Here is a 21979-nt window from a genome sequence, read left to right as displayed (position 1 = left end):
AAAAAAATGGGAATGGGTAAGGGCAATGGAGGAAGGCGGAATTACCGCCTTCCCAACCTTGGAATAGGGCAGTAATTCCCCTTTCCTCCAAGGCGGTACCGGTAAATTACCACCATGAACCATGGTGCTAATAGCACCATGGGTTACCGCACTACGTGTAATGAGGCCCATTGCCATTTAATATGCCCATCTTTGACCATGTTCCAAGCCAACTGTGGATGCAGAACTCACTAAAAAATACAAGCCGACTAGGGAGGATTTACCCTTCCTGTCATCTCACCCCACATCAGAAGGATGGTACAAGGCGCTGAAGTGAACTCTAGACCGGCCATGTCCACCTCCAATCTCCCTACAGACAGGGAATCCAAGAAAAGGGATTATCTGGCCTGTTGGACCCCGCTCATACGCACGCACTCAGGGCTACAAATGACGCGGAGCCAAATCTATGGTGAACCAACTTTATTCACCTCCAAACTCCAACTGCCGTCCCCTCCCTCCAGCCCCTCCCTTTCCGTCTTTCCTCCCACTCTTTCTCCTTGGCTGCCCTTAAAGGGACAGTGTCTTTTTTATTCATGTGTAACACCTCCCCCGTACTTATCATGACAGTCCAGCTACATCTGTTCGATGAGCCTCACCGGTTTCTTTATTGTCCTAGGGGGTCTCCCTGGTGATTCTCGGCTCTCGCCGCTTGACTCTATTGGGGGTTCCGTTTCCTCTTCCTCATTGAGGCTCTCGTCGGGTATCTCTGGTGGTTCAGGTTCTTCCAGATATAGCTTCTTGAAGAATGAGGAGTTACGGGTAATGTCCCCTAGTTCTCCAGTTGCCGTGACCATGGGCCCTTTGATGGCTGTGATGATTCTTGGCTCTGGATGGTATCGAGTGTCCGTTTTCTTGCGCTGTGTTTGTCGGACCAGTACTGTTTGTCCAACTTCCAGCTGTTGTTCCTTTGCTCTCCTCCTTGCGTCAGCCCATTGCTTGGCTTTCCTTCGTTTCTCCGCGTCGCGTTCCCTGATGGCTAGGTCTTCTTCCGGTGTGTAGTCCTCCCATCGTGGGATACGCGTCCTGGGTTGGTATCTCACCATGAGTTCAGCGGGTGGCTTTGCAGTTGCGTCATGTTGAGTGTTCCGGTAGCTTCGGAGCATGCTGCAGATGGCTTTCGGATGGGGTGTCTGTTCCGCTACTGCCTTTTGTCGGGTCAATTTGATTGTGGCCATAAACCGTTCGACCATCCCATTGGCTTGGGGCCAGAGTGGTGTGATTTTTTGATGGGAGAAGCCTAGGTGCTTTGCAAAGTTTGCGAATTCCCGTCCCTGGAAAGGGGACCCGTTGTCAGTCTTCACGACATTGGGGATGCCCCATTCGCTGAAAAGTTCATCCACTATGGGTGCATTGTCAGCGAAGGATGTCGAGGGTGTTTGCTTAACAAATGGGAATCTTGAGTACTCATCTATTATTACTAATAGATACCCTCCCTCTTCTACGGGTCCATAAAAGTCCATTGCGACCTTTTGCCAGGGTCTCGTTGGGAGCGTGGTGAGTTGGAGGGGGTTTGGGTTTGGTCCTTGGGCTGCCAGTTGGCAGGGTCTGCAGTGTCTGAGCATGTCCTCCACTATCATGTCCATTTATGGGAACCAGATATAGTTCCTGAGGAACCTTTTTGTGTTGTCGATTCCCCTGTGTCCTTCGTGTGCCAGCGTTGCTAGTGTCTTTCTTAGGTCTTTTGGTGCTACTAACCTCTTTCCTCGTAGTAGCAGCCCTTGGTCAGTTGCTATAAGCTCATCTTTTACTTTGGCTAGCCGGTCCAATTCTTTCTGGTCTACATCTCCTTCTTCAGTTCTGCTTGAGTGGCGTTCTCTCCATTTGTTGGAGCGGGTAAGTGTGATAGCGGCCCTGATCGTTGGGTCGGCTTTGCTCCTTTCCTCGAACGTCGTGGTCGAGATGGTGGGCGGCATGGCATTTGACGATAGGTACAGGACATATTCAGTGGCCTCATGTGCCAAAGTGTCATCTTTGTCCTGTAGGGGGTGTCTGGATAAATAGTCCGCTGGGTTTGCGTCTCCTCCTGGTTTATGGATAATGGTGTAATCGTATTCCTGTAGTCTTATCCCCCATCGCTCTATGTGGGGTGGCATCTTCGTCCTGGGGTTCCCAAAGATAGATAAGAGGGCTTGGTGGTCTGTCACTAGGGTAAATTTCCGGCCAATGATGAAGTGGTGGTACTTTTCACACGCCCATACCGCGGCCAGGCTTTCTCTCTCTGCTTGAGAGTAGGCTTTTTCCGTGTGTGACAGGGCTCGGCTGGCGTAGGCAACTATAGCATGGTGGCCGTTGTCTGCAGAGTCAGTTTGTGCTAGGATGGCTCCCAGCCCCACCGGGCTCGCATCAACTGTGATGATGGTGTGCCAGTTAGGATCAAAATATGCCAGTTGTTTGTTGTTGGTAAGTCCCTCTTTTATCGCTATGAATGCCTCCTGGCAGGGTGCGTCCCATATGAACGGTTGGTTCTTCTTCAGGAGGTTGCGGAGCGGGTCAGTCGTTGTGGCGTAGTTCGGAAGGTATCGCGCACAATATCCCGCCATTCCCAATAGCGAGCGTAACTCTGCTGTGTTCGTCGGCGCTCGAAGCTCAGTGATGGCCTTTATTTTGTCCGGGTCTGCAGATATTCCGTTGTTTGAGAATGTGTGTCCGAAAAATTTGAGACTTGTTCTGTTAATGACGCACTTGCACTCATTCAGTGTTAGCCCTGCATCTTGTAGGATGGAGCAGATGTTTCTGAGAGCCCTATCGTGCTGGTCTTGATCTTTCCCAAATATCAGGATGTCATCACTGTAGTTTAATGCATTCGTCTCTGATGCTATGAGACGCCTGATGGTCTCTTGGAATATTTCCGCGGCAGATGAGATGCCGAAATTTAATCTTTTATATCGGAACAGGCCGTCATGTGTCGCAAATGTGGTTATGGGCCGTGATTCTGGATCCAGGACGAGTTGATGGTAGCCCTGGTTGAGGTCAAGTTTTGAGAAAAATCTCGCCTGGTTTAACCTGATTAGCATGTCCTCCAATCCTGGTCCCGGATGCCTTTCTCTCTGGATGGCAGTATTTGGGATGCGCATGTCTACGCATATACGAAGGCGACCATTGTCCTTGGGGACAATTACTATTGGTGACACCCAGGGTGTTGGCCCCTCCGCTTTCTCTATGATGTCATTCCGGAGGAGAAGTTGTATTTCCTTTGATACTTGCTCCTGGAGGTGGAAACCCACTTTCCGTGGGTGTTGTGGAACTGGCCTGACATTTTTGTCTATGTGTAGTTTGATGCATGGTCCTTTTAACATTCCTACTCCTTCGAACAGTTTGGGGAAAGTGTTCTTGAGTTCCCTTTTTTCCAATGGTCTGTCTATCATTGCCCTGACGGATTCGCATGGTAGTGGTAGTCCTTCAATGACCTCCGACTGGTCATAATGTAGGTCAATCAGGGCAAGTGCGTTAGCTGTCCTGTAACTGAGAAGGCAGCGGCCAATAGCTGGGCTTCTTATCACATGTATCGTGGCGGTTGTTGTGATGTCTCTGTGCCGTAGATCGCATTGAAATTTCCCTTTAGATGTCATGGGTTGGGCTGCTCCCCATTGGAAGATGTGTGTCTTAGACTCTTGGGTGGGGAATGCCGAGGCTATTTCACGATAAATGTCTTCATTCATGACGTTTACCGTTGCTCATGTGTCAACGATAAATCTGTTTTGGGCTCTTCCCATTTGAATTGTTACTCTGGGAGCCGCAGTGTCCTCTTCCTCCACACTGAGAAGGCATACATACTCTCGGTCGTAGCCGTCTTGCAGGTATTGAGGTTGTTCATTTCCTCCTGGTGGATAATGTGGTGGGGCATAGGGGTATGGCTCCCTGTCGCGTTCCCGGATGTCTGGTGCTTCCGCTTTGCGGTTGTCTTCGCGTTCTAGTTCCCGCATGAAGTCCTCCTGATAGGCATCATATAGTTCGTGGTCTTTCCTGTCCGGTTCAATCTGAAGTCCCTCCAGAGCTCTCACTGTGTTTGGGCGTTGATATGATGGCGCGAGAGGTATGTTCCTGTCCACTTGGTGGTGCTGTTCTTTATGTGCGTCCATCACGCGAGGGGCAGGTCGTGGGCGTGTTGATCCCCCTTCCGGTAGTAGTTCCTTGCACATCACTTGGAAGTGGTTCTCCATTCCGCATCTCATGCACCGTTGCCCGATGGCGGGGCACGGTCCTCTGTGTGGATATTCGAATCCACAGCGATAGCATTGGCGGTCACCCTGTGCTCGTTGTGTCGGGTACCTCTGGTTGGTCCTTGGTTGGGGGTTTGGCTGGCGGGCATAGGGATGTATTGCGGCTATAGTTTCTCCCTTTTTTGGGTTCTCAATGGCTGCTGCCTGAATGCCCACTCTTTCGTAGACCCTGGCTAGGTCTAGCACTTCTTTTAGAGATAAGGGTTTCTTGAGGAGGTGCTTCCGGAACATCGAGGATACACACCCCTCTATGATGCGTAATCTAATGGCTTCTTCATCATTAAAGTTAGCAAAGTCACATTTGGATATTTTCCTTTGGAGACGTATTACGAACTCCCCTATTGATTCGTGAGGTAGCTGGCCACATTGGTTGAAAGTGTATCTTTCATAGTCCCGGTTAGGTGTGATGACCAGCTTTTCGTTAATGGCTTGCAGGAGTCTTGCATACGTGGTGCGATCTTGTGGAGGGATTGTGCCTATAATGTTTTTGATTTCTCTCCCTGCGACATTTGCAAATATGCTCAGTATGTTGGGAGGTTCTTGCGTGCCAATGGCACCTACAAAGTCGTCAAATTCCTCCATCCATTCTTCCCATCTTTGCCCCTGGTCATGGTGTGGGTTTAACGTGAACGGGGCAGGTCTCCTCATTAGGCTTGCATGAGAGGAGGGAGCTCCTGGTGGTGGTGGTGGTGCATTAGGGTTTGGCGCGTCTGCAGATGACATGGTGGTGTCGCTTGGTGGTCCTACGTCCTCTGAGGTGGTGTGCGTGTGTTATCACCTGGTTGTGGGTTTTCTTGATGTGCAGCATGGAGTGCTGCGTCGCAGATGCTCGGGGTGCCCTAGTAGGCTTTGCACAATGGCTCTCTTGTTCTGCTGCGGTGTAAGTTCGCGTGTTGGGGCACGCTGTTCACCTTCTGCTCCTTTAGGTGTGTTTACTGAGGTGTCACGTGGGTGGGAGACTCGGGGTTCCCCTTTGGGTGTTTTTACTGATGTGTCACGTGGGTGGGAGACTTGGGGTTCCCCTTTTGCTACCCCTTTCCGACACCTTACTTGAGGGGTGGATGCCGCGAGCCTGCGGGTCTCCTCTTCCGTGACGTGTGGGCCTGCTGCATTCCCTCGTGGTCTCCTTCTTCTTGTGGGCCTCTTCCGGCTCGCGGGCTCTTCTCGTTGTTGGCGTCCGCGGTCCTCTTCCTGCCGAGGGGGGGCGCGGGACCTCCTCTGCTGGGCGCTGCAGTCCTGGGCTCACGGGCCCTACGATCTCTCGGTCGGCTGGGCTGCTGTCGGCGGGCTTCTGCCGTCGGGCACTTCGGTCTCGGGCGCACGGGCCCTTCGATCACCTGGTCGGCTGGTCAGCTGCTGGTAGGCCTCCGCTGCTGGGCTCTACTCTGCTGGGCTCTTCAGTCTTGGGCGCACGGGCCCCCCGATCTTCTGGTCGGCTGGTCTTCACTGCCGGGCTCTCCAGTCTTGGGCGCACGGGCCCCCCCGATCTTCCGGTCGGCGGGTCTGTAGCTGGCGGTCCTCCGCTGCCGGGCTCCTCACTGCCGGGCTCTCCAGTCTTGGGCGCACGGGCCCCTCCAATCTTCTGGTCGGCTGGTCTGCTGCTGGCAGGCCACCACTGCTGAGCACCACACTGCTGGGCTCTCCGGTCCTGATACGCTGCAGGGCACACGGGCCCACCGGGTCTGCTGGGCTCTCGAGTCCTCCTTAACTGCTGGGCACACGGGCCCTCCTTGAACGCTGCTGGGCGCGCAGGCCCTCCTCACACTGCTGGGCTCACAGGCCCTCCAAACTGCTGCCGGCACGCAAAGGGTCGTATCGGCTTCGTCGCCAGTGTTGGACCCCGCTCATACGCACGCACTCAGGCCTACAAATGACGCGGAGCCAAATCTATGGTGAACCAACTTTATTCACCTCCAAACTCCAACTGCCGTCCCCTCCCTCCAGCCCCTCCCTTTCCGTCTTTCCTCCCGCTCTTTCTCCTTGGCTGCCCTTAAAGGGACAGTGTCTTTTTTATTCATGTGTAACATGGCCCAAAAGATCTTTGCCTCAGGAAGCATTGCCCTGGAGGTAGTCAATGCGTTCTGCGCATTCACTAAATATTCTCACAGACTCTAGGGGCTTATGGCAGAAGTGGCAGAACACATCCCGGCTGGTGAAATGTGACATTGGTTCCTGTGTATCATTGATGATGGCAAGGAGGTGGCATGCCAAGCACTGCAGCCGGATCTGGACACTGCGGATTGTGAAGGCCGTGCAATGGGGACGTCCAATCTGTTAAGGCGGTCAGCCTACCTTCACAGTTCAGGATTCTCACTGAATGTCCAAGCTAAACTTCTGGACATAGCTTTCAATGGTGAGCACCCAGTTGGCCTGAAGGCCGATGAATCCTTGGAGAAGTTCAAGGACTCCAAGTTAGCTGCCAAGTCACTGGGCCTAGCTGTGCAGCAACCAACAAGGCAATCTTTCAGCTTCCCCTTTAGGGTTGGAGGCTAGTGACAGCACATTCCGTTTGGAAAGAGGGCACAGCTCCCGCAAGTCAGGCAGGGGCATTTCTCGCATTCCGGATGCGGCAGAGGAGCCTCTAAGGGTGTGCAGACTGAGGCAGCAGCCGCAGAGGTGGTGGCGCCCACTAAGCCACTTGAGTTCTCCCCATGTGTTTCTCCAGTCGGAGGGAGAATTTCCAAGTACTGGGACAGGTCGAAGGAGATAACCTCCAATGCATGGGCCTGGCAGCTCGTCAAATGGGGGTACTGTCTACCTTTCTTAAGAAAACCTCCAGACAGAGCACCCCCCTACATAACAACCGGAACAGGAGCTCCCGGGAAGAGCTGAGAGTCCTGTTATTAAATGGTGCAGTAGAAGAGGTCCCACCCGAGCCAAGAGGATCGGGCTGGTACTCTCTTTATTTTCTGGTACCCAAGAAAGGAGGAGGACTCTGTCCCATCCAGAACCTCAGAGCCTTGAACAAGTTCCTGAGGAAAGACAAGTTCAGGATGGCGACGTTGAAAGAAATTCCCCAGGCTCTGCAACTCCAGGACTGGTTGATATTGCTGGACCTACAGAGTGCTTAATTTGATGTGCCAGTTCATCGGAAGCACAGGAGGTTCCTGATATCAGTCATCAGGGACCATCACTATCAATTCAAGGTGCTCCCTTTTGTCTTCACCTCTGTGGCCAGAGTCCTCACCAAGCTGATGGCAGTGGCGCACCCCAGGAGATCCAGTATTCAAGTATTCCCATACCTGGATGACTGGCTGATCCAGGGAATGTCTCCGGAGCACGTATCGTCACAGCTTGCGGAAACCTGCTCTCTGCGTCACGGTTTGGGCTTCTCCCTAAATTTACAGATGTCCCATTTCACACCAGCACAGAAGCTCCTATTCATCAGAGCAGTCCTGGATACATGGGTGGGGAAGGATCCTCCCCCCGTAGAAAGAGTCACCAGTGTCAGGCAAATGGTTGAACTTTTCCAGAGCCACGACAGTCTACCAGCGGCTTCTTTCCTCCGATCTTAGGTCTCATGGCTTTCTGCATTTATCTGGAGCCAGTGGTCAGACTGTGAATGCGATCTCTGCAGTGCCTGTTGAAGGATCAGTGGTCCCAATACTTTGATGCCATGAAGGTCATTCTCAAGGTTGGTGGACAGTGACCTCTCTTGGTGGGCCGACAGAGATAACATGATGTCGGGTGAACCCTTTTGGCCACCGTGGCCCCAAACCCAGGTGGTCACGGATGCGTCCTTGAAGGATTGGGGCGCTCACTGCGTGGACCTGCAGGTGAGTGGCCTTTGTTGCTGATGGAATGCCCGTGGCATATCAACAGGCTGGAGTTGCGGCCGATCAGGTTGACCCTGATGGGCTTTGCACCCTCCCTCATGGAGAAACACATTGTCATTCTGATGGACAACACAGTGGCCATGCACTACCTCAACAAGCAGGGGGGTGTTCGGTCTATGCAGGGAGGCGCTGCATCTATGGTTCTGGTTGCTAGAGAACCTGATCTCTGCTTCAGCGTCCAATCTAGCAGGAGCAGAGAACGTTCTTGAAGAGATCTTTGTCAGTGGGGTACCCTGACAGTGGATCTGTTTGCATGAGGACCAACGTGAAGTGCAGATCCTTTTGCTCAAGGGAATTCCCAGCGAAGGATGCATTGAGGGACGTGTTCCTGGTGGAGTGGGTGTTCGACCTCCACTATGCGTTCCCTCCAATACCTGTAATCCCGTGGGTTTTCAGGAGGTTGAGGAGGTTTCAAGCCACCATGATCTTGATCGCCCCAGATTGGGTGAGGAGAACATGGCACTTGGGACTCCTAGACTTGACCATCTGCGCACCTCTACGGTTGCCTCGATGGCCGGACCTCCTATCCCAGTCGGAAGGTCTGGTGCTTCACCCGAACCAGGAATCCCTCAAACTACATGCGTGGCTCTTGAAAGGATGAGATGTGATGACTGGGGCCTCTCAGAAAAGGTAATTGAGGAGAAAATGTTATGCCTGGTGAAGGGAACGCAGAATAGGCCCTATCGCTTGTTCCGCCATTACAGTGATAGAGGTCCTTCTGTCACTATCCTCTGCAGCCTTCAGATAGGCACAGTCAATGGCTATTTGGCAGCATTATCTGTGTTCAAAAGGTCGCTCGAACAAGGATCCTTCTTCATGATCCCGGTAATGACCCAATTCCTGAAAGGCCTTGTAAATAGATGCCCACCTACTCTGCTTTTGGTTCTGGATTGGGACCTAGATTTGGTTTTGACATTCTTGATGGCGGCTACATTGAACCCATGCTTACCATGAAAAAGGCTTTCCTGATGGCAATCACATCAGCAAGAGGTGTAAGTGAGCTTCAGGCTCTATCTTGCAAGTCACCTTTCCTACTATTTTTCAAGGAGAAGGTATCAAGGTGCGTCCTGATATTCTGCCAAATGTGGTTTCTGAATTCCACATGTCCCAGAGCACTGATTTTCTTTAACATTCTGTTAACATCTCTTCAGTTCGGTGCACACATGCCTTCAGGAGAGGATCTCCAGCTTAGTGAACACATTACCAAAAACCACAGGTATTAAATCGACTCAAAAACCAAATTTAAAGTGTTTCTCTGAATTGATAAAGGGTCAGTCAACGAAAGGCACTTAAGAATGATTGAAACCCCATTTACAAAGGTTTTCATATTTTGATCTCGTACAACTCTTCATTGAAAGGTGTTTCCAATTTGCCAACAACACCTGCTTCTGCATCAGAAGAGATGTGTGCAATTTGGGGCCTCTGCATCCACAAAGGTGTTTTTATTTTCAGTCATGCCTCAATTATTTAATTGGTTTCTGGTTTGGTATACTTATGCTGTTAACAGGTGTTGTCTTTAGTTGGGTGCTGTGGTGAACCAGAAGAATGAGTCAGCAGACGACTTACTGACATGTTCAAAACAATTGTTTTATTTAAATAAAAAGAAAACTCCTAACTTGCCCTATTTCTGTGAGTCAAGTTCCCTACCTATGGAAATTAAAAACTAAGGGTGCTTGTCAACGTCCAAAAGCAAAAGTTCTCCATTTGAATCCTGATCTCCTAACCAACTAACTGGCCATGCCCCTTTATAAAACAAACAAAAAAAGAGGAGACCAGGACAAGGCCTCTGTCTTGGACTTCCGCCTTGCCCAACACGTGGATACTGTCAATAGTTCAAAGGTTCTTCAATGTAGAACATTATCAGCCTTCATGCGAACTGGAAAGACTGTTTTTAATACGTCTGTTTTGAAACCACCAAACAGTGACAGTTCTACAACAGTTCAAATCTTTCTTACAGACGTTGTTCAAAAGAAAAGATCCTCAGTACGTTTCTTCTGACCACAAGTCTATAACAGTTATTTCTGGCAGACGTTGATATTCAAAAGGAAAGAAAAAGTATTCAATATGTTTCTCTTAAAACAAGTCTCTCAATAACAAGTCTCTGACTCTTGGACTCCCCGAAGTCCTGCAGCTCTATGGTAGACTTGTTCACTTTCATTCCACTTTCTTTACATAGGACACTTTCCCACTCAGATTTCTCAGGATCCGTAACCTCACCAGCTTCCCCCGTTTGGATGAAGACTCACATAGGGCATTTGCCGTTTCAGATTTCTCAAGGTCCCATAACTTTGTCAGCTTTCCCACCATAGATGCAAAGAGTTTGTATCTCTTTCAATCATATTGACAGGGGCGCTTACCTGTTCGGGGTTCTTAGGCTTCCGTAACCTCGTAGGCTCATCAAACCTTGGTAAAAAGAATGTGTACTTCTCTTGCTCTGATTCACAAAGAGTGCTTGCCATTTCGGGTTTCTCGAGTTCCTGCAACCTTCCAGTCTTGATGCAAAGCGTTCATACTTCTCTTGCTCCGATTCACACAGGGCACTTGTCATCTTCGGTTTCTCAGGTTCCCGAAACCTCGTAGGCTTCCCCAGCCTTGCTTCACAGTATTGGTATCTTTTAGCGGTCGGAGCGTTTGATTCCCTGGTGCTGCTTCTCTCAGCAGTTACCGTGCTTCGGGCCTGGGGCTCAGGATTTGGGCTCTCCCCAGCGCTCTGGTCTCGGCGTTGGTTGCTATGCCCCAGGCCTATTACAGCTTCTTTGTGGTCGCACCACCAAAGGAAACATGTTCTCCTTTGCCTCTTCCCCGACTATGGCTTCTCAGTCAGATGGGACGCCAGCTTTCTAACGTTTGGCTAGCGTTAGGCTTGCTTTCTACGCTGCCATCGGCTCTGCGGTCTAGCGGGTCTCAGCCTCTCCAGGACTAATCTTCCACAGAGTTTTGCCTCTCTGTAGAATTCACTCTCCTCCTTGCGTAGGAGATCCACCCCCCCAATCACAGTTCTTCCTGAATTTATATACGTCATCACGATCAAAAGGACTGTGTCCTTCTTCCTTGACTATAGTGCTCAGGTATGTTCCAACATTACCTGAAGCCAAAGAGTTTAATGAAATGTCACTATTCAGTGAATCCAAAGTGATATCCCAAATAGGAGGGTTCTGTTGATGCTCTTTGATTGTGGCATTCAGTGAGATCCAGCATTACCTGAAACCAGAGAGATAGAGGAACTGTTTGGTGATTTCAAAACAGGCGTATTAAAAACAGAAGTAAAACAGTCTTTCCAACTCGCATAAAGGCAGATAATTTTCTCTGGACTGGGAGTTCCTTATCGGAATGGGAGTCCTTGTCCTCAAGAAGGTAGTCACTGCCAGCGAGGTCCCACTTACCCAGACCCCTAAGGACTCTTGCTTAACAGGCTCACCTCACTATCCTCAAAGGGGGTGACTCCCTTCTGTGGCGAAGGGACAAATAGTCCAGATTCGTCACAGTGCACACACCAAACCATTGAAGGATGTCTCCACTTTCGCCCCCAGTGTGGAATACATGTCCACCGTGTAAAGGATGTTTCTGTTTTAGTGCATACTACCCAACAATCAAGGGTCTTGCCAGCATCCTTCTCACAGACCATCATGTAGGGATGTCTGCAGTTTGGTACACACCCCAGTAATTGAGAATGTCCCCAGATGTCTGCAGACATTCAATCAATGAAAGATTTCTACAGCTTGCCTAAAATACCTCCCCTCTGGAGATACCCACTTTAACATATGCAGACTCCACCAATGTAGAGGCCACTTGTTTGGTAAACATATTAGTACTGAAAATCTACACAGTTTGTCATAGATTCTACATACAGAAAGGCATTACTGTATCACTACCCTTTCTCTCATTTACTTTTTGGATGCTCAGTATTTTCCATGTCCTACTCATAGCCTAATGTAGAGAAGGAGCACATTGTGTAAAATCCCCTCTTTAGATCAGGGGAGGAAGGATAACTCAGGGGCAACGCCTTGAAACCACTTGTTGGTAAAAAAAACAATTATAGTGTGAGCACACAGGCAGGCATTCATTATGATTGCTAAAAAATTGTTTTTCTTTTCTGCTTTCCAGGGAACCAGCTCGTTGAGTGAAAGCTCCATCCCCTCAGACACTAGCACTCCAAGAAGAGGCCGTCGGCAGCTTCCTCCAGTCCCTCCAAAACCTCGCCCACTCATCTCCTATGCTTCCATGGTGCGGCGCCCTGGCAATACCTCACCCCCTCCCAGTGGGGATGAGAACGGATCTCCCCTGCCTGACAAGGCCCTGGACCTCAATGATACGGGTCTAACTGGATCTTCCAGCTCACTGCAAGGGAAGGCCAGCCGGCACTCTACTCCCCAACACTATATCTCGGAGCCTTATCTGGCCCTCCACGATGAGCTCCAAGGGTCAGACTGCGGTGGGGAAGAGGAAGAGACACTAACCTTTGAGGCTGCCGTGGCAACCAGCTTGGGCAGGGCCAACACCATTGGGTCAGCGCCACCCATGCGGCACAGCTGGCAGCTGCCTAATGGGCACTATCGGAGGAGGAGAAGGGGGGGCGCCACACAGGTGGTCTCTGGGGCAGGCTGTGGAGTGCTCAGCGACACGGACGAAGACGACAAGTGCTAGAGACTGCTGCCTCCCTGCGATGCATGCTCTGCTCAATGTCCAGGACAATCCAACACAATCAAGGGATGAAACCGTTGGCCCAGTGCAAAAAGAAAACCGAGGAATAAACAAACTCCTCTCGAAACAATGGCCTCGCTGACCTTTTGCACAGCAGTCAGCAGCAGCACGTGCAAGAGCGCAATCTGTGCTCCGGTGCAGCGAGCCACAGTACAACACTGAACTGCAGAATGTGTGCCTACCTTGGAAGTGGCTTGTTATGGTTTTTCTGCAGTCGAAGGAATGGGAAGCCGGCTGCTCTTTTTTACACTATTTCTCTTCAAGTCCTTACCAACCAGTGTTGAGGGGATTGTTTATTTTCAGGCTGTGGAGAGAGTGGTCAGCAAGAGTGAAGACTATGATAAAATGGGATAGTGCAAAAGTAGGGTGGCAAGACATGGGATGGAGCCAGAGGAGTGGGCCCCGCCGTGGAACTAAACTAAAATGTAGTCTCAACCTGCCTGAGAATGTTTTTCCTCCCAACCTGTGCCAAAACCGGACCAATAAGTAGCAGTCAGGTTCAGGTGGATTGGAATAAGGGAGGATGGGCGAGGGGTGCCAAGATGATTGGGACATATGTTGCTAGTGTGCCACGGACACAATGCTAAATGGCATGGGCAGTCCAGATTGCCAAACTGAAACAGCCTCCTACTGGGAGGTGGCATGATTGCAGGGGGGAGGAGGAAATCATACAGTTCTTGCTCAGGTGCTGCCTTTTTGCCATTCACACCACTATAGTTTTATCACCACTGTGAGATTGCTTGCATCTCGCTCCCTTTCTAGGTGTGTGTATGTGTGTGTATATATATATATATATATATATATATATATACACACATATATATATATATATATTTGTGACAGATTTGGGAAGGTATTTGCCCCTCCAAATGTTGTTTTTTTAATTAAATGTATGTATTAATGTGAATATATTCACATGTTAACTAACTACGCAAAAGGTCAAAGAGCGGTGTGTGGTGCTGAGGTGAAATCAACATATATGGCGTTGTTTTGCAAACATGTTCATTGTCCTTCTTTCCCTAAACCAAGCAGATGGTCTGCATACAAACATGAATTTCCATTAGCTTCAGTATCTCGATCCAGAACCAACCTGGGCCATCCCTGCGACTTTGGAGATTACCCACGTTTGATGCTAGAGACCTAACACTGCATTGACAGACCAGGGATATCAGAATAGCCACTTACGACGGTATTGCAGGCAACATGCGTTGCCCACCTAACCTTGCTCAGAATGCCTAGCCAATCTCATCACTCGATTGGGGTAGCCACCTCCCTGAACTCCTGGTGGAGGATCATGGCTTATGTTTTGGAGCCACAGGGGGAAAGGCCTATAGGTATTTGGAGACTTCCAAGCAGACGGTGGCCTCTATAAAGCCCAGTGTGCAAGGGATGATGTCACATTTGTATTTTTATGTATTGGTGATGTATACCACATCAGACATGCAAAATAACTCGCTTCAGGAAGCACTGTTTAGGCTTGTCTCTGGAAGCTTCCTAAAGCTGGGACAGAGTCAGTCATGCGCGAGGGTCTAACATCCCTATTGGGCTCCCGAAGGGAACAATATTTCTGGAAAATCTCCAGATTTCCATATAGCTCTGCCCACCTCTGCCTGGTGCATGACCTAGTTGTTTTGAGCCCCGTCTGCGTATTTCCAAATATATTATTCAGATTAAATCATTTCCTTGAGCTTTAATGTTCCGTCAAAGAAAGACGAAAAGGTAACATACGTCTGGTACTACTTTCAGAATGAAGGTCTAATGCAGCAATAGATCTCAAAATACAGATTGGTATACAGGTCATCACCTGTAGGTATATGGGAGAGTGCTCTAAATAGCTGCAAGACCATTGTTACGTCTCTAGCTCGCTCTCTCCCTAGAATATACTTGGGGAAAATGTGATCTATTAATTACGTTGTAGTCCTAATGTAGGCTCCAGCACTTCACCAAACTCTGGGATCCAGAACAGGATCTGTGTTTCTTAGCATCTCAGTCCCCTCATCAGCATTAGGTACTATACCTTAACAGAATGGCCACGTCAATGTGCATGTTTTTTCCATAGCATTGCTGCAGCTCAGGAGGCGCTTCTGAGGAGTGAAGTGCATAATGTTGGCTGCAGCGAAATGGAACAGACTGCAGATCGGTGTATCCTCGTAACATGATACCGAGAGTATGGCTGCATCTGCAGACAGATCACACATTCTGAAAAAAGGCTTGCTAGATTACCAATGTCCTTGGCTCCTGCCTGAGTTGGTTCTGTTGTGAGCAGAGGGCAGGGTCTAGGGCGTTTTAGGCTTCCAGGCTTTAGACTTATGACAGTCTTACGCCGATTGAGGTTCTTCTGTAGTGTAGGGCTGGAGGTGTTTTCTCATGCAGGAGGGCCTTTTCCCACCAAAGGATTTTTTGTGCCATTGAAACCATTATAGAGCGTGTTTGTTCAAGGGTCGCCAGTGTAGAGATTTGCAGTGCTGGTTTATCTTTGTTTATTTCTTTGTTAGATAATTGTATAGAACACCAGTGTAGCCAGTTTTTCTCATAACTAAAGCATCGGCTGGATCTGCTATTTGGACCTATCATCAAGATGGAGCATGATATAAACCCAGTGTTAGGGATACGGTGCAAAGTATGTATCCACCAAAAAACATTCACAACTAAACCTGCTACACCAGCTACATTTTTATATCTCACCAGCCTGTGTCAGAGCCCTCATTCCCATGGGCCTGCTCCACAGTGATTGACAGGCCTCAGGACCAATCCAAACATCTGATGTGTTGCAGCAGCTATTTTGTGTGGGGCACGCATTATAGTACGAAAAAAAGCTCTAACATTACTAATGGATTTAAATACATTGGCCAACTCTCTCATTTTTCGATCTCAAGACTCCTACCCAAATGTTCTATTTTATATCACCCGAAACCCCTGCCAGCTTGTTGCAAGGATTCAAAGCCTAGTGTGTTAACCTGGCTCACACACTTTGTTGTCAGATACTTGCACTCTCTGAGTAGTCTTCAAGCAGAAGGCCTGTGTCAATGCTTTTTTGCAAAGCCTCACCTCATATCTTCATATCTTCATGTCTGGTTGTGACTGCCTTCTTTGGACTGTCCCCGGTAAAGTTGCCCAGCCTGTCAAGACATCAGCAAAATGTTGCTGTATAATTAATAGACCATCATGAATCACAGACTGACTGCCCCCACCAGACTTGGCGTGCCAGTTTGTAAGTGTTGGAAAATCAGACTGACCGTGAGTATACTGCCTTTGTAATATCCCTCAATGGGGTCATAATGATTCCTTTGAATTAAAAAGTGTTGCCCTTACTTCCCCCCTCATTTCTCTGATCCACAGCCAATTAGACTTTCACTCAAAGTCGGAAACTCATTCAGACCCATGTCAATCCATCATGGCCACGTGCATCCAAGTTCTCTGGCAAAAGGCAAGATCTCCCATCTTCATTCTCTAATGAACTGCGTATGCACTCCCTTTAGAAATGAGGCAGACTAGTCACCTATCGGCTTTCCATAAGTACAGGCTCCTTATGATCACCACCACCACCCGGCAATCTTTCTCCGAGACTCGTCCATAACTGTGGGCTCTATCTCAGTGATAGTTGATGGGAGAGACACTGATATTTCCTTATGTTAGACAGTGAGAATGTTGCAATGGTAGTTTTGTGTGTGCCCTCCTCTGCATTCTTAACTCTAGATATCTTCATCTTCAGTACATTTGAACAGTCAAAATTATAACACTCCCAAGGATCCTAAAGAATATCTGATGGAGAGTTTTGAAGTAATCTGTAAAACATTAGAGCAACATTAAAGTTGTTTTTCTCTTGACTATGCTCTTCAAAAGGTTCTCACTCTTAAAGATTTCAAACAAGTATCCTGCAAGTCTACAAGGAGGCAAATTGTTATCTGAATCTACCAACATAGGTATTTTGAACTGTCATATTTGAGCATCTGCCCCGGCAGACATCATTTCAAATAGATATGAACAGATCCCCAATCGGCAGCTTTGCATGATTGTATTAGAGGAATGTTCAGTAGCAGTCCCTTGTGTCACTTACTCTTATGGAACGTGCTTTTAAGACATGCCGGTAAAGTCCTCAAAGCTAAATTTGAACATAATTTGATGGAGAGCGATTCATTCTAAATGGTTTGAATTGAGACACATCATCAGTGCTAGTTGTAAAGTCTCTAGAGCTGTTGGTGAGCAATTCTACACAGGTACTATCTAACCACCATTTTAGCATTTATCATATGCAGAACTTGTCGATCAAAATAATACCCAATGTTCTTTAGCTTGTTAATTGATGGATTGCAGTAGACTCATTCATTGTGTATTGATTGCTGAATTTTGTGAGAGCAGCAGGGCAACTTGATGAACAGAGAAAATGTGCCAATGTTGGAAAAAATGCATAGCGTCCATGTGGAAAATGGTGCAATTGCTTGAAAAAGTGACAAACAAGAGGAGTCCTTTGACTCCTAGCGAGGTATGTGGCTTACAATGTTCAGGTTATTGCCGGAAAATAAAAAATGGATGCTAACGGGGTTGATGAGTTTCACGCACAGGAGGATGACTTCTTGGATCCAAATGTTTACGTAAAAGTAATTTTTTGATGAAGAATTTTGTTTAATGCAAATACCTATCAAACATTACATGCGATAGAACACTGCTGTATTGTAAGGAAGAGCGATATTTCCTCACCAACACCCTGCTCAGCAGACCACAGATAATAGGAGTAACGTCAGTACATTGTCATTTTCTGACGCCAATGCAGGTGGGAAAATGATGCAGTGCCATATTACATGTTTTAAGTTGCTAGGCGCCATTTCATTGTTTGTCTCTTTTTAAGTAAACTAGAAGGTTAAATAAACTGACATCAGCCAAGTGAGCATCATAGCAGGAGAACTCTCAAATGGATAAAATATTCCAAGTGAAGCTGGTGGCTGCAAAAATCAGCAAGTGCCAGATCAGCCTGTAGCTGGCAGTGCATTAACCTCCAAAAAAAACAACGCCCAATTGTGCGACAGATACATTTAAATAGAAGGCGGTAAACTGGATATTGCTTAGTCCAACGAAAGAGTTGTGTGGCTGAACTGTTGGAGTTTGCCTTGGTTTTGTTTGCCAGCATCAGTTGTCTTGAAGAAGGTTTACTTGATAAGGATTGCTCCCACGTGTTTGCGTCCCACTCCAAAATACTTGTTTTTGAAGGAGTAATTCTGCTGATAGGGGTGCCCCAGAAAATAGAAAACATTAGGAGACAAGTCGAGTAGTCGGGATATAATCTCATGCTGCTTAATGGTAGAAGCCCATATTCCACTGCATCTAAAGTTTTTCCCGTCTGGTTCATAACGAAGTAAATCTGATCTATACTTGACTTAATCCTGAAGAGGGCTTCCTCAGTCACAAAGTACTTAATAAGAGGCACTCTGACTAACAACTGATTTACTAGATCTAGCTTTGACTTACTAGATGTAAGCCAGAGCTCCTCATAGCAAAGTCTCGGTAAATCGAAAAGGCCTCTCCAGGTTTAAGTCAGGGGTATGTCGGAGTTACTCAAAGTAAATTCTTTGTGACAATAATTACAAGTCAGCAATTGACACCTACAAGTGGCCCAGAGTGACAGACGACTCACATGTTAATTATTTTAAAAAATCAGAAAATTGAATGCATGCCACATAATCAAAAAGGGACGTGTCTAGATAGATATTCAGAAAGACAAGTTGCCGCATCAATTATTGTGTTATGTTTAGGATCCAAAACTGTGTCCTGGAAAACAATTAAGAAATTAATTGTAAGAAAACATCAAGATTTAATTTTATGACAGTATTTTAAGTCAACCAGTCTTTCACATTACCAATCACCCCTATATCAAAGTCCTGTGTAACAGCCAGAATAATTTAGTTTGATCTAATTGATGATTATGCAAGTAGTATTTCTAACATGTCAATGAAGACTATCAAGCTATACTTTTAAATTATTTGCATGACATCTTGCTATGAATATATAAGTTATGATTCCAAAATACAATGAAATCAGAGAGCTACTTAAAGGTCCTAATTTGCTAAATTCGCCTGGACAAGTTGTCCACCATATGGCCCAGATTGCATTGTTGTCAGCCTTTGTTGACATCTGTCGGTTCAGGATCCGATCTGTGAGTTTCCTGGCACAATACAGGAGCTGCATTGTGCTGCTGGACTCACCAAGAAGGGGAGATATAAGGATATGAATACAAACAGCAGAGGCTTAGGGCAACCTTGGGGCTCTCCCACTCGCTTCTTAATGACTTGGTTTAGGTTGGAGGCTCTTGTTCAGCACTGACAATTTGGGAGGACTAGAACCAAACAAAGTCTCAGAACTGACTGATTGTAGCTCAATATGGACCCAGAGATAGAAAATGTGGTAATGCCTGAACAACCACTACAGATATTGTTTATTTTAGTCCACTCTAAAAGACTTTCACAAGCATTGGCCATCCACGTGCATTTCACTGCTTCAAGGAGAGCCAGTCTGTCCCCCCTCACTGCATCCTTTTTTGTTGCCCTGGCCTTTATCTCTTTACATCTCTCACACTATTTGTTATTTTCACTCTTCTTTCACCTCCTGCCTTCCCTGCATTTTACCATAGCTCTGTCCTTTGAAACCAGGTCCTACACCATTCTCTTAGTGCTTAATAGTTGATTTATGGTACCTTCGTCATCCTTGGTCTGACTCTCACATGTCCCATTGGTCTGCTACTGCCATCAGATAGAGATTGAAGAGTGGGCGGAAAATTGAGTGTTCTTAACACATAAAGGTCTTGTTCTAAAAAAGAGATAAGTTCACATACATGGAAACACTTTCAAATGTTGGATTGAAATTTGCCAATGGGAAGGAGATCATCTACGTATAAATGACTGTCAGCAGGTGACCCTTGAGTGCATAAGAAGCATAGGCAATTCATGTTTGTTTCCAGCAGTCCAAGCTGAGTGAGGCTAAGGGGGAGGGCTATATTGAAATGGAGCCCAATGAAAAGAAGTCAATTTTGAAGCAATGAGCAGCTGTCATGTGAGGTTAAAGAAAAGCGTGGCACCCATTTTGTCAGACATGACTTGCCTTCCTCCCTACATATTACTCTGTAATGTTAGGTGATAGAACTCACTGTCACCTCATTGGTTCAACCTATCTCCTTCTGGTAGCTCTCAACTTCTGCAGAAGAGCTTTAATGTATGGGTGAGGGAAGGGAAGTTGGAGCTGGGAACAGGGAGAAGTGAGGTAGATAGACACTGTGAAGACGGTCTGTTAAGAGATGGACTGACTGCACAGAGACATGACAAGTAAGTGAAAGTAGGTGGATCATAAGCAAACAGCATGAGGAATAGACCCTTAAAGGATGGTGTGTCAAATTCCCCTTGGCTCCAAAGATGAGGACTGAGGATTCTAGCTCCAATGGACACTTAACTACCAATAGCCAACCACGGGATATTGGCAACCCTGGAACTGGGAGATCTGGCATGAACCAGGGACTGTCCGGCTGCCTCCCACGGCATATCCAAATGTGCACATTTCATCACATTGACTTGTTGCAGCGTCTGCTCTCCTTTTCCATCCCTCGAACATGAAAGAAAGGGGGTAGTATTGCAGAGCAAGCTCCTCCCCTGGCGGGAGTCTATGGCTTAAGATGGCAGGGCAAAGATATTGGGGGTTTTTGCTTCCCCTCCAATTGATGTTTTTTTCTGTTATGACTTGAACAATGTGACCTGCTGGGCTTTATGCCCCACGCTTCTCGCATGGTATGGCGCCCTCCATCTCTGGTCAGAATCCAAAAGCGCAATGTATCGGACTCCAAGCAGGGCATTGGAACATGGGAAAAGGCAGCGCCAGGACACGCATGGGGACCAGATGGTTATGTTGTAAAATAAATTGCTTGTTTCAATGAAAAAAATGAAAAAAATGTAGAAACTTTGAATGTTTTTTTGGTCAAATTCAAATTAAATAAATAAAATTGTTGTAAAGAATAGGCAGGAGACTCAGATTATCTGTGCATGCTGTTTGTTGTACACTGCATTCCCAATGAAATTCCTGAAATGAGCAGAGGGCTCTGGGAGGTTCAGCTTCAACCCCTACTTCTTGTGCTTTCCATGGGAAAATGCAGTTAAAAAAGTGCCGATGGACGTGGAAGCCCCCTCAATGGCTAGCATTAGGGTCAGCATATTCTCTGAATGTGGACCTTTAATTCAAAAAATCTCATTTTGTCTGACACCTGAATCTTCGTCTAAATGTGGCCTTACTATCAATTGGGCCACATTTTTATGAGTCAAAACTGGGCCGCTAAAATACTCCATGACCTTCAACTTTTCCAGGGCATTACTAGAAAAGCTTCAAACTAGACTGTAACTATCATAACAAATGTTCCTCTTTTAAACCTCTATAAGTTAAAATAAGTTTGCATGCGCAGGAACTTCCAATCCCCAAAATGTGAACCCTGGTCAGAGTGGGTCATAAAATCATAGCATTGCCCCGACTGATTTAAGTCCCGTAATTGAAATCTGCCCATTTCTTGTTTCTATTAACTCTTTTGACCATATCACCTGCCAAAATCAAATTTTTGGGTATTTTAATTTTGTGTGACAAAGTATCACCCCCTTATTTGGGACCAATTCCTGTTTTGCTTTTAGTGTTGTATACCTCGGCATATGCTGTAGATTTCAAGATGCATTGCAAATCAGACCAAACCCCTGTTTTCAAAAATGGGGAAATTGCATCCCAAATAGTGGGTATCACAACATGTTCTGTGCAATTACATTCAATAACATTATTTAGTAGTTGCCTAAGTCTGCACATTTTTGTGGAGCCTTCAGTTTCAGATTGATTTCAAAATGATCTGATGTTTCTTGTTCCTCCTTTATAAAAATAAATCACATTTAGAATGCTGCCCAGGGGGTGATTACACATTCTGAAGAATCCGTATCATCAGAGGCAAACATTTACTCAGCGGAGAGAATTAAAAATCACACCTCCTTCCTCACTGCCACCTCTTTTCTACATAGGTGTTCACTGTAAAGCATGGCAAATATGATGCAAATACCTCCACACCACTGAGACTAGACGCACTGTTCAAGTTCTGCAACCCTTGGATATATTTTTGTTCCTGCTACCTCATTTCCTTAACAAAGCTTTAAGAATTTCCAGAAGTGGACAATTTATCTA

General features: G+C 47.1%; 1 protein-coding gene across 7 annotated transcripts in view; it reads left to right on the top strand.

Moving 5' to 3' along the window:
- CACNA1E (calcium voltage-gated channel subunit alpha1 E) overlaps positions 1-20791 on the top strand; it is a 3100882-nt gene extending 3080091 nt beyond the window's left edge. For all 7 annotated transcript variants that reach the window (XM_069641436.1, XM_069641438.1, XM_069641434.1 and 4 more), the window contains one exon: positions 12200-20791. In XM_069641436.1, the coding sequence (XP_069497537.1) occupies positions 12200-12739 (540 nt within the window). In that variant the 3' untranslated portion in view covers positions 12740-20791. The remainder of the gene's footprint in view (positions 1-12199) is intronic.
- The last annotated feature ends 1188 nt before the right edge of the window (positions 20792-21979 follow it).

The sequence above is a fragment of the Ambystoma mexicanum genome, chromosome 1q (assembly GCF_040938575.1).
Source record: "Ambystoma mexicanum isolate Mex_15411 chromosome 1q, UKY_AmexF1_1, whole genome shotgun sequence".
Lineage (NCBI taxonomy): Eukaryota > Metazoa > Chordata > Amphibia > Caudata > Ambystomatidae > Ambystoma > Ambystoma mexicanum.
Note: the sequence above shows the minus strand (reverse complement) of the source record. Positions and strands in the feature narration are given on the sequence as shown.